At 48.3% G+C, this 16,805-nt stretch overlaps 1 protein-coding gene across 1 annotated transcript in view; it reads right to left on the bottom strand.

Annotated features, from left to right (window-relative positions):
* The window catches only part of Lcp2 (lymphocyte cytosolic protein 2), a 42,115-nt gene extending 25,947 nt beyond the window's left edge, over window positions 1-16,168 (bottom strand). Inside the window, exons 1-3 of the mRNA XM_047555277.1 lie at window positions 15,849-16,168; window positions 11,983-12,045; window positions 9,096-9,142 (exon numbers count right to left, since the gene is read on the bottom strand). Coding sequence (XP_047411233.1) covers window positions 9,096-9,142; window positions 11,983-12,045; window positions 15,849-15,926 — 188 coding nt within the window. The 5' untranslated portion in view covers window positions 15,927-16,168. The remainder of the gene's footprint in view (window positions 1-9,095; window positions 9,143-11,982; window positions 12,046-15,848) is intronic.
* Window positions 16,169-16,805: the final 637 nt, after the last annotated feature.

A 16,805-nucleotide genomic window follows, 5' to 3' on the forward strand; every position in this document is an offset into this window, starting at 1 on the left:
ACAAGAGGCAGAGGGGGAGAGGCAGCCAGAGACAGTGAGTGGTTCTCGATTCTCCTAGTGTGCGAGCTGTGCTGGCTGGGAAAGGCCTCCACCGCCCACAGGAAGCCAGGCCTCTGCAGGAAGGTGGCGTCCTGTGATGATCCGGTTCCAGCACAATTGCATCCCTAAGTTGCTACATGATGGAGTCAGCTGTCATCTTCACAGTCTGAGGTCCCTCCTGGTGAGTGCCAGGTATGGAACCTGCAGGCACAGGGACTCTGACTATAATATGTCCTTCTCCAAGGCTGGACCCTGCCTGTGACTTTGACGAGACATTGGTCCTTCCTAAGCCCCAGATGCTTTATCAGCATATTAAGGGGTTGGATCTCCTGGGGGAATTCCTGACAGGCCTGATCGTCAGGATTACCTAGGTTCACCTGCACAAACACAGGTCACAAGGCCCACCCGAGGCCTGAATGATCAGACTCTGCAAAGAGAGGTCTGGGGCTCAGACACACCAACCAGTACCCAGGTGGCTCTAATGACCAGAAAATCTTATGGAATAACTCCTATTGTTCTTGACAGTAATGATTCTTTTTAAATAAAAAGAAGGAGGAAGAGAGGAAGAAGGAGGAAGAAGAGGAGAGGGACAAGGATCTTCACAATTATGAAGGGAGATAGGGAGGCGAGAGAGGGAGAGGAAGAGGTCTCACTTTCTGATGTTCACCCTCGGTTCTTCTGGTCAGAGGTCCCTGCTACCTCACCGGCTGGAAGGAAAGGCCCACTAGTTGGTCAACAATCACATTTTCTGATCATACAAGAAGTAAGGAAGGAAGAAAGTATAAAAGAAAGGCAGGCAGACCCAGATTCTGTTTCTACCAAACCAGAAAATGACCATGGTCCCCTGGAGAGACCTTACTGATAACCTGCAGCATTTCACGAACAGTAGCAGGAACTGGAGATCCCTACCCTACAGGCCTACACCCTGAGTCAGCAGGAAGTAGCTATGGATTTGACTCCATCGCCCCTTATTCCCTGAAAGATTCAGGATCTCCAGTCCTTGAGAGGGGATGTTAGGTAGTAGCCAGCAATGAGCAGGCAAGGTCACAGTGTTCTTTAAATGACTTTAGGGTCTTCTTTCAACAACTTCCAAAGTAGACAAGAAAGCAGAGGGTGGTAGTTAATTTGTAGAAAATAAACAGAAGCAAGGGAACTAGTTGGAAATCACATCAAGAGAAAAGGATTAATGGGACCAATTCTTGACAGGGTCCTCTGATGTCGAGAAAAGCTAGCAATTATAGCTCTAAGGGTCCCCCTTTGTCTGGGAAGGAAGAGTCATTCAGTAGTGCAGGCACGTTGAGGTAACTTCTAACTAGCTGTTGACCCCAGTGCCCACATTGGCATGGATTGACTTTAGATGAAGCCTTCTTAAATAGGATGGCCACCATGACAGTTCCAGAGAGGACCAAGTAAGGCCAAAAACTCCACCACCTGATGTGAAGGAGGAGTTGAACCCCTGATTGGCAAAGAGTACAGAAGGTGGTCCCAGTTCTCCTGGTAAACGTCAGACAGTAATACATTTGGAGACAGCGTCATCTCCTTTGTTGTCCGCTGCTTGGAGACGGCCACTCTCTCCCTTGACTGTGCTCTCTGCTTGAGCCTCACTTTGCTCTTACTTTACTCTCACCTATAATAGAGTTCTCTGCATGAAAAAGAAAAAGAAAGAAAGGCAGGCAGGAAGGAGATGAGAGCGCACAGTGAGAGCAGGCATTTTCTCATGAAAATTCTGCTTTTGTGGCCTCGACGGTCACAAGTGCCGCTGAGTCCCAGCTCATCATGGTTCTCTCTCCAGAGCTCACAGAGTAAGATCTCTGCACCACCTCTCCTCCTTTCCCGCCATCGTGGGAGGCTTGCTCCCTTGACCCCAGTTTCAGACTGTGTGCTGGTCCCTCCCAGGGCGCCATGGCCCTGCCACAGGGAGGGCAGGCATCTGCGTCTGCTCTGATGCTCACTCTGATGCTCCCCGGCACCCCTGGCTCAGCCCCTCCTCCCAGCACGAGTTCTCACTCGGTCTTGCTCTCTGCTCTGCGTTCCATCCCTCCCTTAAGGAACAAAGTGTTCTGCCTTAAAAGATCAGCTTCCTCGAGTCAGGAGCCAAACCTTCCAAATTCTTCCTTGTCCATGAGGAGCCCCAGAGGAGCCAAGATGGCAGTCTGCGGGTTGGGAGGGGGCTTCACCACCATCTTTGCCACAGGAGAGCACAGGTGTGGGTGGGAGTCATGAGGGTGCAGCGTGGTCTTCTCACTTCTGCCCACGTCCTTGACCACAGTTTACGTGCAGGGTTTCACTTGTGCCCTAGACCATTCAAGTCGCATGCAAGTGTGAGCAGTCCACTTTTACCACAAAGCAATGGAGAGAAGTGCTTGTCACAGGCCATGTGGCCGGTGTCAATGTGACCCTGAGACCAGAAGACAGGTTCACCAAACTTGCCTTGGAGGAGAGGCTTGGCAGTTGAGAGTAGGCACCCTTCAGAGAGGAGACTGGGTGCCTGGGCAGGATCCATCACTAGATGGAAGGGTGGGAGGACAGGCGGAGCCAGGCCTTGTCATTACTTCAGTTTTGCTGAGGACTGGTGATCACTTTCAAAGACATAAGAATGCTCTTTCTGCCTCTGAGTCCCTCCCTCTGCACCATCCTCTCTTCCCCCTGCCTGTGTCCTCCATCTCAGGAGTAGAATTAGGTACTACACGGACAGGACAGGAAGCCATGTCTGCTGCGGGAGGCTTACAGCCTCATAAACAGATCTTTCTGTTATTTCTCTGATGGAGTCTGAGGTTCTCCCAGTCTGGTTCTGCTATTGGTGACAGGCACCATGAGTGTCATCTAAGACCCGTACGCTTCCTACACCATCCGCCCAGCACGCCCAACTCCTTATTTGTTAACGTATGCTGAGGATTTAAACATAAGATTGTAACATCTTCTCCTTTAATAAACTCCAAGTAGACATCAGCAGATTCTAACTGCGTCCTGCCACCCTCTCCGACCATCCTCAGACAGGCCATGAGGTGACCCCAGGCCCTCTCATCATTCTCTTTAGGAACCATCCATTACTACAATACTGGGGTGTCTTGGGATCAACGGTGTCCTGACAGAGGGACCATATTTGTAAGAGGGAGAGAACGTCTTACTCACCAGAATCTATCCAAAACTGATTAAAAAAAAAAAAAAAACACTGAGGGAAGAAAAGAGAGGTATTCAGAGGAGCACAGTCCTGTTTTGGGTGCTGTACATAAACACAATTTCTTTTCCATGACCCTTGAGGGTGACCATCAAGACAAATCACCCTCTATACAAGGAAACCAAATAAGTATGAATCTCTATGTGTCAAGGACAGAGCTAGGCAATTTAGTTTCCACTCCCTGAGTTAGTTCTTTGCCCTTCTGCAGATGAGGAAACTGAGGCTCAGACTGCAGAAGGGTTTTATCCAAGGTCCTACCCAAGGCAAAGTCAGCTCATTCCAGAGCCCCATGCCCTTTTGCTTCTTAAATCCTCCCTCTCTAGCAAGATAGAATAATTGGCAAAAATTTGAAGTGGTACTAATCAAGATTTTAGAGAAAAAGGAAGAATACCTAACACTAAGTGCGTGTTCTTACTTCCTCTAATTCTCTGATTGGCCCTTTGGGGAAGGTTTTATCATTACTCCCACTTAATAGGGGAGAAGACTGAGCCTCAGAGAGCTGAGGTGACTTGTTCACAGTCCAGAGCTCATGAACGAAAGAATGCGGTTTCAAGGAGTCTGGCCTGAGTCTGCCCTCTTCTTGATTGAGCCGGCCTCTCTGCCTGTTTATACCTAAAACAGTACCCAGAACTAGCCACTCTGTACATCCATGTAACCCGTTCTCTCTTTTTATTGTCTGGGAAACTGAGGGTGGCCTCAGGATGTGTCCCAGGTCAAGGAGTTGATTAGAAGGAGACCTGGAGCTGGTGCTGGCTGCGTGTTTCTCCTTCGAGGACAGGAACCCCTGTGCTAGCCAGTCTGGCAGCCTAGGCCTTCCTGGGAGGCTCCCCATCAATTAGCCCTTCAAGCCCCCGGTAGACCTCATGGTTTATCTGGGGTCCACACTCAGTCACAGTGGAGGTGTTGTACTTAGCCAAGTTTTGTTTCATCTTTCAAGTAGCTAGAGAAGTCTCCCACCCCGCCGACCTGCCGCGCTAGGGCTACGAGTCTCCCCTCGAGATCATCGAGCACCCACTCCTCACCCCACTCATCCCACAGCTTAACGACATCAGCCGAGCTTGGCCTCAGCATGAAAAGGGATCGGACAAGCCGACGCTGCCTTATTCTTCTATTCTACAGCTCTTATTAAATCTCCCCACCCCAAATCCTCACAGCCCCAGCCCCAGGGGAATGCCTACCTCCGTGTGGTAGAATCATGCTGCCATCTCCTAACTTGGGCCCATGTCCCCTTCCGAGGCCTCCTCTGAGTCTCTTTGTGTCCGTTGGACAGATCTAAGACACAGGTTTACCCTGATCTCACCCCTGGTACACTCACTTCACTAACACTGCCAGGCCCTGCGGATGCTCACAGGACCTTCACAAACTGTGAGCCACGCATCACTACCCATCAGCCTAGCCCCTGCGCATAAGCCCAGCCTCCCTGACCCACTAGTTGTTCCGTCCAATACACTGGTGCCCTGTGCTTTTGCAGTATGCCCCCCACCCACCCAGACACACTCCTAGAGTACCCAGCAACCCATTCTTCACCTGACCACCGTGGCATATTTCAAGATGTGACTTGGAGTCTTTCCTCCCAGAAGTGTTCCCTGAATACCATGGGGGAAATTGCTCCTGCCTTCCTAGTCCCATTGGACTTACACATGCAAATGCCATTGCATACTACATGCTCTGTTAGAGTTGTAGCCTGATTGCTTTGGTTGTTTAACTGAGCTGACCATTAAAATGTGAGTGTCCTGCAGGTGGGGATTCTCTCTCTTATGTCCGCAGCCCGGCTGATTAACAATGGCTCAACACACTGTGGGTATCCAGATCACTAAATGAATGAAGTATTACTTTTGCATAGGAACTGGGGGATGGGAGCTCAAATAGCCTTAAGGGTCAAGTGTACATATACAGACCAACATCATCACCATTTCTAGAACTCTTCATTCTCTTGTTTTTTAATTCCAGATTAACATTTGTTGTCATTTCCCTTCTTCTTGAAGGACTTTCTTCCATGTTTGTTGTAGTGTAGGTCTGCGCTGGTGATGAATTCTTTCAGATTTTTCATGTCTGAAAAAGTCTTTATTTCCCCTTCACACTTAAAATATAGTTTTGCTGGGTATCAAACTCTAGATTGACAGTATTTTTCTTCCAGTACCTTAAAACGTTGCTTCGCCATCTTCTCACTGGCCTTATTTCTCACTAGAAATTTGCTGTGATCCTTGTGTTTGTTCCTCTGTAAGCAATGTGACCTTTTTTCTCTGACTGCTTCTAAGATTTTTCTCACATAATTTATTTCTAATTAATTGTTTTAAGGAATTTGGTTATGATATTCCTTGAGTTAGTTTTCTTTCTGTTTCCTGGGTTTAGGGTATATTGAAACTCTTTGATGTGCTGGTTTATAATTTTATACAACTTGAAAACATTTTAGCTAGTAGTTCATCCAATTATTTCTGTCTCTTCTTCCTCTCTCCACGTGCACACTGTTCACTGTCCTTTAGGACCTTTAATTATACACATATTAGATGATTCCAAGGGTCCCCAAAGTTCCATAATATTCTTTTGATCATTTCAAAATAATTCTTTCTTTTTTCTTTGCTTTATTTTGAGTAGTTTTTATTTCTGTGTGTCCAGGTTTACCCACATTTTTCTCTAGCAATGTCTAACCTACTATTAATCGCCAATAGTTTATTTCTTATCTCAGAAATAATAGTTTTCACCTATAAAAGTTCTCTTTAGGTCTTTTGAATTTCCCATGCCTCAGATTAACTTTTTTAACATGGAATACAGTTTTATTGTTCTTGTATGCTAAAGCTAATGTCTATGTCAGTTATAGGTCAGTTTTGATATGTTGGTTTTTGACTCATTCTGCATCTTATTTTGCTATTTGTATGGAAATAGGTATGTTACTTTCTGATTAGATGTCTGAAACTGTGAAATTTTACTTTATGGAGTAATGAATATTTTTGCATTCCTACACATATTTTTAAGTTTTGTTGGAGGGTGTAGTTGGAAATAATTTGATTCTTTTGAGTCTTGCTTTGAAGATTTGCTAACTAGAACCAGACAAGTTTTTATATTAGGAATAATTATTCCTCATTACTGAGGCAAGATCCTTTTGTACACACTACTTAGTGACTATGAATCTGGAGCTTTTCCAGCCAGATTGGTAGAAATAGGTACCATTTCTAGCCCTGTGACTACTTGACTACTGCGACCTCTACTCACTGGGTCATTTTTTTGGTTTTGTTTTGCTTTGCTTTTTGCCTGCTAAAAGTAGTCTTCTCACATGTATATACTGATTAGCCCTCTACTGAGGAGGGACCTCGGAAACTCTCCAGAACTTTCTCTATCCAGTTTTCTCCCCTCTGACATCTGCCTAATGTACTCTGAGCTGCTGCTGGACTCTCAGCTCAGTCTCCTTGATTTGAGCTGTCCACCGAGGCTGCCTGTGTTCCCTGCTCCCTGTACCATGGTCTGAGACTCTCAGAGCAGTGAGCAGTCACAGGGCTCCTCACCTTAGCTTTCCATCTGTCATAGTATGATGTCCAGTGTCTTGAAAACTGATGCTTAATAAATTTTGTCTGGTTATTTGTGGTGCGAAAGTAAATATTATTCCTATTATTTCATCTTGATCAGAAAGCCCAAGTCTCCATGCATATGATTAAAAAAAAAAGAATTGGTGCACCCGAGGATAACCACGTAGGAAGTGGTGAGGACCATGGCCAGCTGAGGAGCACAGATCCCAGTTAAATGAGACGGAGGACGTCAGATCCAGCTGACTGATGCCACAATAGGAAATGGAGCTTGGATTACCACATCTTCCATTTGGTTCTAAAAAAACTTGTGAAACTTGTGAAACTTTTCTTGATTTTAAGATACAGCATGGGCCAAACTTAAAATACCTATAGGCTGGATTTGCCTCACCAGCCACCAGTTTTGACCCCTGTGTGTTAAGGTCTTTCCTTTAAAGAAAGCTATGGTTGATCTCTAGAGCATTACATTTCTGCACTCAGGGACATACTCTATATCTTTACTCTCCATTCCACAGTAATCCTTCCTCTATTCATGGGGCATATGTCCCAAGCCCCCCAGTAGATCCTAAAGCCATGGATAACACCAAACACTCTGTGTGCTATGCTTTTCCTGCACATACACACCTATGATGAAATTCAGTTTAGAAATTACACACAATAGGAGATTAACAATACTAAGTAATAACAAATAGAACAATCATAATAATGTACCATTTTAAAAGTTTGGGAAATATTCTCTCTCTCTCTCTCTCTCTCTCTCTCTCTCTCTCTCTCTTTCTTTCAGTTGTTGATGGGCCTTTATTTTATTTATTTATTTGAATGCAGTGCAGAGAATCAAACTGAGTGCCTCACACATTCTAGGCAAGTGCTCTACTACTGAGCTACAAACCCAGCCCTCTCTCTGTCTTATTATGCTGTATTTTCAGGCACTATTGACCATGAGTAACTGAAACTGGGGAAGGAAAACTGCAAATGACTGCAAATAAGGAGGAACTACCATAGTAGTCACCACATACATGTGTTGAAACGTGGCTAACTCCTTTGTAGAACCGGATTTTAAATTAAATTTAAATGTAAATATCCACATGTGACTGGAGAAAATTCTTAGAAAGCTCAAACAATCTTCAACCATTCTTGTCCCTAGAGACACAGAGCTCCAAGGGCAAATAAATCCCCATTCCCCTTTCCCTCCATCCTTCCAAATGAGGGAAGTCTCATGGTCATGCTAGATGTATTTTTCTTGAGCTACTCTGGCATTCCTACTTACTCCTGATATCTTTCTTCCTACTCCTTCTGAATATTTCCTTTGTGTCATCATAAGCTCTGAGATCCTTAGAGCAAGGGAAGGAACTCAGAGGCTGTCCAAAATAGACATCTCCAACAAGTAGCCCACCAAGTACATTTAGCAAATAGGCTTATTTTAAAATATTTGAGGCAATGTTTAAAAATTGAGATATATCACATAAAACCCATCTTTTCAGCTACTCGTGATTGACTTGAAGATTGGGCACCATTGGGTTCACACTGACTGGAGCTGAGTAGCTGTAGCATTCTTCCAGTGGGACATGTCATCTGCTTTGCCACAGTCCCCCTCCTCCCCCATTGTCTCACCAACCTGATGGTTACTTTGTAATCATAATGGTGCTATTATCCTTATAGTGGAGGATTCTATCCCCATAATCACATTTTTTTCGAAGGTGATAAAATGAGAGACAAGTCAACAGGGCTTGGTGTTTTTAACCTGGCCCATTTTACACATTTATATCGCCTGCCTGGCTCCTGAAGGTATTTAAGTAAGAGACCCTCACTAGAGGAATGAAAAAGATACGTCACAAGATGCGCACCACGACTTCCCATTTCACCACCTACAGCAGACCTCCATCATGGCTCCCTTTTCTCAAGATTCCTCTCAACACAACACCCCGACAGCCCTTCCCAAGCAGTTAGTATTGGCATCCACCACCCTTCATCTGCTTCAGTTCTCATTTTGCCGAGCTGGAAGTGGAGGTACCGAGAACCCAGCCATCATGGAGTCAATGGTGACGCCATGATGAAACCTCAAGTCTCCTGACCATTTTCACAGGCCCAAGCTTCGCCGTTGGGAAGACCCGAAATGAAAGTTGAGTTTGTCTCTACAAGTGCATCCAGAGCACCAGCTGGGCTGTGTCTGTGGCTCCCTTTCTCCCAGTCATCATGAAACTCCTCATCCGGAGCCTGCCCGTACCCTCCCTGTCCCTCCCTACTCTCCTGTTTCACGTGGATGGAAACGTATAACTGACTCAGTTTACCCCTCTCAGTTAACTGAGTCCCCATCCCAACCTCTGCCTCCCACACTGCCCATGGAGTGGGGGAGTACTTACGGTACCCGGAGCTTAGGAAACTTCTGGATGTCGTTTTCTGTCAGGTTCTGAAAGGCAGACACACAAGACAGGCAGGTTAGGACCCAGGGCAGGGCCCTGAGCCAGGCCCTGAGTCACAGTGAGACAGTTACAAGCAGAGGAGACTAGAGCGCACCGGAGAGTAGCTGGGGTCTACCTTTCCAAAGGGAATCCCGAGGTCGGGATCTGATGTGACACAATTCAACCTCTAAATGTTGACAAATGATGTTGAATTCAATAACTACACAACTGCAGTGAGGACTAAGTTGTGCAACCAAACAGAATTGGTTTTGTGGGCTGGTTAGCCATGTCACCAGCTGCTTCTTACACTTCTACCCCAGGGTTCAGGGCCCGCCTCAGTTTTCCTGGGGGAGGGAGCTGCTGGCTCTGCTGTGTTCAGAGGGCTGTCCTGGCAAGGTGCTTGTTGGATCCATCTGATCCAGCTCCTTGGTGAAGTTTCTGACCCAGCCCCCTTATCAGACCACCTGAGGCAGGATGGAGAGGGTGAAGGGAGTCAGCCAAAGTCCAGAGACCAGGCTTTGGCCAGGCTGGCTTTCTCTCTTCCCTCCCTCCTTCTTGCCACCACTGACCATCAGCCTCTCCTTCCTCCAGAGTGGCCCTGCTCTCAGGGCCACACAGTCCCCATCTGCCATGTTGCTTCTGCTCTTTGCCCTTCCGCTCTTCCTCCTGCAGCAGTGCAGATGTGATGTCTGGAGTTGACCTAGCCAGTTCAGAACCATGAGTTCAGGAACCTCAGGTTTTTCTACAGGCTAGGTGGAGCCTGGTTTCTTGGTGACCGCCGTGAGCAGCTTACCAGCCCAGAGCGCCCACCTGCACATTCTTATGACTTGAGAAAGAGCAGCCCCTATTTAACCAAGCCACTGTGGTCGGGTTTCAGTGATGTGCGGACACATGTCTTAAGCATGTTCCTCCCCTTCTTATGTCTTCTGGAAGCATAGCAGCCCCACTCCCCGGCACACTGGATCTATCCAAAAATTGTGGTGAATCAGAATTAGAAGACCTACTAGCTCCTACTCTGATGGAGGAAGGAAGGAAGGATAACTAGTTCCTTCCATAGCAGAATGGCCCCGGATAGTCTAAAGCTGGGAGAGAGAGCAGGTGAGTCATGAAAACTTGGACCAGGAGTTCCACCTTGTACCCAGAGCATCCGAGATAGAAGGTGGATTTTGTGGAACCTGCCTTTAAATACTCCAGTTACTGGAGCAGGAACTGAACTCTACTCCCTTCTCCCCTCTCGTCACCTCCTCCTGGTCACACAAGGAGTGGAGTGTGTGCATTCCCCAAAGGACTGAGAGATTCTGGAGACTGGAGCAGAGGAGGCCCTCAGACACCATCTCCCAGCCAGGGAAACAGCTGTCCTATCGCACCCCACCCCACCCCCACAAGGAGTGTTGGGGGAATCACGGAGCTGAGAGGTGCCATCACCTGCTATGACCCAGTGTGACCTGTAGTCAACAGAAGAGGAAGCAAGGCAGCCTCAGGAGGGCAAGGGCCTGCTCAAGGTGACCCAGGCAGCCAGCACCCTTCTCAGAGAGGTCTCCCTCCCTTTCCCCTCAACAGTGATGCCTCTTTTCCTGGTATTAAAGGTACAAGAAAGAAATCTTTGTGTTTTGTCGTAAATTTCAAGAAGAGCACAAGAAAACTCCAGGAATTCTCGACTTAAAGCTCAGAATGAGCAAATAACATTGTTAAACACCTCTACAGTATTAGGTAGGCTAAAGTAATTGTGTGATCAGTTTGATTATCAGGGTTGTGACTCAGGACAAATCACACCTCTGCTCATGATTTCATATCTGGAAATGAGGTGGCCGGAGGTCTCCCTGAAGTTATCTTTCTGCAATAAAATGAGCTTCCGGAGCCAGGAGTCCTATCTTACTCACTTCTCCATCCCCAGCACACAGCAGGGTCCAGCATGGAGAAAGAGCTCAGGAAAATGCTTGTCAAGTGAGCCGGTAGTGAAGGAATGGCTGACGTAGGTGGGCCATGCGTAAATGTGCCTGATGTGGCGCTCGACAGCCAGGTTCACACCAACAGGACCCCATGTACACTCTCAGTGCAGGACATCAGAGTGCCCAGAAAGGGGCAGATGATTATGAATGGTAGCAAGCTCACCTAAAGAAGCTCAAGCAGAGGTTAGAGGCAGGGGTGCAATCTAAGACCTGGATGGTTGTGCTGAGGGGTGACTGTGGCATGTGATCTCTGGGTCGCTTCCATGGCCTGCAGTCTCGTGCTCACGTTCTTTTCTGACTGTGACTTACCGAGGCATACAACTTAGTTTGCCCTCCTCACTCCGAATCCAAATTGGGAACATCCTACTCCCACTTGACCCTTGAAGGATCGTTCCTCTTTACTAAGGGGTGGGCTGATACAGCCCAGGGTCTCTCTTGACCACAGGAAAAGTACCCTCTCCAGGGAAATGCTCAGCTCACCTCCCTGATCACAGTCCAGTGCCTCTGCCTCCACCTTCCGAGTTGTACCCTTTCCTTTAATAGTTTGGTCCTTAAGTGTCCCTGCACGTCAGTCTCACACCTGATTTTATTTAATTGTGTATTTACTTTGCAGTGCTGGGTACGGAACCCTGGGCCTCATGCATGCTAGGCAAGAGCTCTACCCCTGAGCTCTATCCTCAGTCCTTCTTAAAGCCTTTAAAATTATAATACACTGAAGAGAGCATCATCACAGGTGGGCGTGGTATGTGTAAGCATTTGCGAGTGAGAAAAGGGGGAGTAGCCAAGATGGTGAAGGAGATTTCACGCCACAGGGACCAGGTAGACCAGCCGGCCCTGCAGCCATTGGCAAAAGCACAGACCATCCGTGGCTTCAAAGCATCCAACTGGCCAGAGCTTACCAAAAACCGAGCCCCGTCGATGTTGTGCCTCTTCACTGCCTTCTCGCAGTCCTTGTAGTTCAGCTGTGCAGAGAGGAAAAGGTGCCATCGGTGAGGGGCAGGCTCCCGTGGGTCCCTCCCCTGCCTGCCCCGGAGCTGAGCGATTGCGATCCTGTGGCTGGAGAGCCTCCCCTCTCCCCATCTAACAGAGGGGCCCCATCCCACCTCAGCCTTCCCTTCACCACCCCCTTGGGACTGCCTGAAACGGAGAAATTGCCCTCTCGGGCTCTGGGCCGCGCCCTCAGGAAGATACTGCCTTGAAGGCCCACGAGTGGCCAGCCACATGCTCCCCGGAGGAAGTAGCCAGGGGCTGACGGGAGAAGAGATGCATGATTCACGGTCTTGTCCCCTAAGACCACCGTAGTGACCTTGTCCCGTCTCCTGTAGTCCTTCTTTCCCTGCATTTCTCTGAATAGAGTGGAGGTGATGATTTATCTTCACTGACTTTTTTTCTCTGTAAGTTCTACAAACGATAATATGAGCTCTGCTTAGTACATGACGGACTCATTTTACACAGGATTTTAATGGCCGCAAGAGGAGTTAATCACCCCTTATTGCTGAACATTTAGGTCACATACCAAACTGCTGCTCCAATAATGAAAATAAAAACTGCTGATTAAGACCAAATGCTTGCTATGTGGCAGGCTCAATTCTGAGTGCTTAGACCTTTTTTTAAGTCACTTAGTCCTCCCACTTTGCAGATGAGGAATCAGAGGCACAGAGGAGCAAGGAACTTGCAGGTGACAGAGGTAGCAAGTGAAATGCAAAACATGGCTTTCATGTCTCTGTCAGGAACACGCCTTTTTAATAATACTACTTACACATGGTAGGTGAAGAAACAAATACAAGTACAGTTTGATATTCCACCCAGATCAGAATATAGAGTACCATGAATATTCTTTTGCATGATTTTTAACCTCCCTATATAAGACAAATTTTGTAAGTCAGAGTCTCAGAATAGGTTGTAGGATCAATAGCAACAAGCATTTTTAGAGTCTTGGTTATTTTGCAAAACCAATTGGTAACCGTGTGAAGGACCCATTTCACCTCATCCTCAATCACTTGAAATATCTCTAAGCTTGATGTCTGGAGTACTGAAGGTTAAATATTTATCCTTGAGGGCTCTAGGTTCTCCTCCAAAAGTGCAGACCTCACAGATTGTAGCCTTCTTTGAGGACAAGTTTAAAATCAAGTTCAGGGCTGCAGATGTAGCTCGGTGGCAGAGTGCTTGTCTACCACGTGCGAGGCCCTGGAGTCAAATCCCAGTGCTGCCCCCAAAATCAGTTAATCTAATTTAATTGAAATAAGTTCTTATCTCACAGCCAACATACTTCAAAAGTAAATATGACTGTTGTCACCTCTTGACTGAGAGGGCAGAGTGAATGTCATACTCAGAAAGCTGGTTTAGAGGTCAGCGCTGAAATCTAGGGGCACTGTGGACCCTGGTTTCTGATCTATACACGGGGCGCAAGCGGTTTTTAGAAGAGTCAGTGGCCTTTAATTAATCAACTTCACTGCCATCATTATCAGATGACTCCCTGTTTTTTCAGAGTGTTGACTTGGACTCTGGATCCATCGATAGACCTCCAGACTGGAATCTAGACAGCAAATTCTTAACCCATGAGGCCTGGGCTTAGAGCCCTAGAATCTGTACATTACAGGCATCCTGGGTGATTCTGATGACTGTCCAGGCTTGGTTGCACTAGCACTGGCCTAGGGACTTTACCTAGCTTTGTAGGTGGGATGGCTGAGGTCCAAGAGGGGAAGGACCTATCTCAAGCTCACACAGTGAGCTGGGAGCCCCACTGGGATTGGAACAAATGGCTGGGAGCCAGTGACTCCCTGTGGCATGGCTCGGGGACACTCGCCTGGCAAGCCCAAAAGAATCAGAGGAGGTAGAGACATATACTGTGTGGCCTGTCCTCAGGGTCCCACATGCCAGATGCAGGATGAGACACACGTGCCTGAGGCAATGGACACCAAACTCTGCCTGGTCATCCCCAGATGGGAATGTAACAGACCAGGGGCAAGGGACAACTGAATATTAATTAGACCGTCTCTCTGCTGACTGCCTTGGACACAGTATTTTCTTTAATCCTCATGATTATCCCATTGGGTTAGTTGTTAATAACTCTGTCTTATTTCTGGGAAGAAGTAAAGGAACTAAAGGAAGTCATCAAGTCAGCAAATGGCAGAGGCAGGATCCAGACCAGATGTGCCTGACTGCAGAGTTGGTGGGAGGTGTCTCAGACTGGCATGGCCTGACCCAGCCCGTCTGCCCACTCCCACAGGAACTTGACCCACAGACCCTCATCGCTCTACCAGGTCATGTAATTCTCCTGGCCTGACTTGAAGATGGCGCCTGTCTGAGCCCCTCAGTCTCTCCCCAGGCTTTGCCTCCATAACACTGAATTCCTTTCTCCTTTCTTCACTGAGCTAATGTGCCATCTTGGAAATGCTCACCTTTCACGCTGACCTGTTGGTCTACCTTAAGAAAAACACTCGGAAATGCCATTCAAAAGTCAGTTTCCCAATGATCTCCACACCCACGATGCTGAAAGCTAAGTTCATGATACCTCGTGGGGGAAAATAACAGAAAGAAAGTGCACAAAAGTGGAAATAACAGGATCTGTGGGCTGTGGCTCCATGCCACACCCAGTTCCAATGCTAGCACTTTCTCCTGCAGGTTGAGGAAGAGCCGTGTGGCTGTGAATACCGTCACACAGTACAGATCCCGGGTTTGATCATGTGTCCCAGGGAGTCTGTCCCAGCCCCTCAGGTCCCCATTTGTCAGGGAAAAATGGAAGTTGAATGAGACGACTTCTGTGGTCTTAGCTTCACCGTCTCATCTCTACGACAGTCTGGAAGATCAACGAATCTGATGCCGGCCTGCAGGAATGGGGGTGTTAGAAGCTCCAACCTCTGTCCTCAAACATTTGGCCCCATAGACGGGGTAGAGGGTCCCGAACCTCAAGTCACATGACTTGAGGTCTACCCAAGCAGATACGAGGTCCCCAGCAAGATGACCAAGCACAAGGATCCTTGAACAAGCCTTCCGAGCTCGGAAGGTAGGAGAGCAATACTCCAGTCGCAGCTCTGCCGAAAGCTTGGCTTCTGACTCTGCCTCGCTGCGCCCCCCGCCTCCGGGGGCTCCTTTTCCCTCCCTCTGTGCTGCCGCTCTTGGCAGTTTTCTGCCTGTCTCTGGAGACTCTCGTGAAACTCCAGCGAGACTGACTGACATAAGAGCTTGAGGACCTCTCTTCCAGGGCCACGAGCAATGAAAGCAACGTCGCTCCTCGTGGCCCTCCAATCCGTCCCTCCTCTCCGGCCCACGCCCCCCCACCTCAGGACTCTGTCCGCCTTTCTAGGGAGCAGACTTGACCTCATCAGCCGTTACAGCCGTTTTCTGCACCTCAGCGCATGAGCTTGGGAAGCAGAGCGGCATCGCTCGGCTCCTGCGTCTGTCACACGGGGTCCCTGGGGCTTTGGGCCATTTAACCTCCCTGAACTGATTCTGCGGCTCAGCCGACAGGATGACAGTATTGACCTCACAAAATAGTGAGCCATGTTCAATGGGACAGTGGCTATAAAGCCCCCAACTCAGGCCCTGGCACATAGTAGGGATATATTCCCTCTCCAGAGCATCCAGGACTCATTGCCAAGGAAACTCAGTGGTCTCCAAGCACTTGTCAGCCAGTAAGTTTGCCTGAGGCGGACGCGTTGCTACCTTAGACTTCTCCCAGGTTCTGCCCGGGCTCCATCTCCAAGCCTCCGCCAGCTCGCTGAGGGCACTAGCAGCCTGACCACCTACAAGGAGCAGGGCTCACCTTCTTGAAATAGTCCGCAAGGCTGTCTGAGTCCCAGGCCAGGACCTCTGAGCGAAAGGGCACATTCCTCAGTGCCATGGCTGTGTCCTGGCGGGAAGCTCACCAGCTGGGCATAGGCGCTGCACCCATGGACAGAGAGGGTCCCCAAATCCACAACTCAAGGTGTCCTTGGCTCTTCCAGTTCCCAGCCACCCTCAGGAGCACCCCTGGTTGGAGCAGAGGTCGTTTCTGCTGTAGCCAGATCCCAGAAAGCAACGGCTTCCTCTGCGAACAAATATGGTCTCTTCTCAGAAAACGACTCAGCTAGTTTCCTTTACCACTTCCTCTGCTGGCTTCTAAATAAGTAAACAAGGAAGCTGGGCTCTGGGGGATCAGCGCAGAGAGAGGGTAACTCCCCACTGGCCCCAGTCACCCCGGCACCGTGGGAGGGCACGGACAGAGACTTGGGCTGCAGGGTCAGTCCCAGCACTTTGCCATGGACTCCTGGCCCCCCTGCCCTGGACCACACTCCTGCTTGGCTGGGCCTTTGCAGATAAGATCTATTTTGACAGTTGACCTACAATAGAGACAATTCCCACATTAGTGAGCGGTGGAGGGGGAAGATGGCCTTTTAGCGGCCTCACAGCCTCCTCCCCAACCCGCCCCTCCATTTCCATCAAAAGCTGGGAGGCCTTCAGCTGCCTCTTCACCTCTCTCAGGATGAGAGGGTCTTGGGCAAGTGGAGGGTCGGCACCTGGGGTTGCACAAGGCACCGCTGTGGGGAGAGCAGGGCTCACTGCCTGAAGGGAAGGTTTCTGGGCTGGAAAGCCTTAGACAAGGACTGAAAAATCTCAGTTTCCACATCTGCAAAGAAGGAAAACGAGGCTTATGCATGTAACACTGAGATGCCTTTAACTAGACATGCTCAAAGGGAAAAATCACAAAGAAAAAATCCAACCATTTCCATGTATTCTATTC

Source organism: Sciurus carolinensis, chromosome 6, assembly GCF_902686445.1.
Source record: "Sciurus carolinensis chromosome 6, mSciCar1.2, whole genome shotgun sequence".
Lineage (NCBI taxonomy): Eukaryota > Metazoa > Chordata > Mammalia > Rodentia > Sciuridae > Sciurus > Sciurus carolinensis.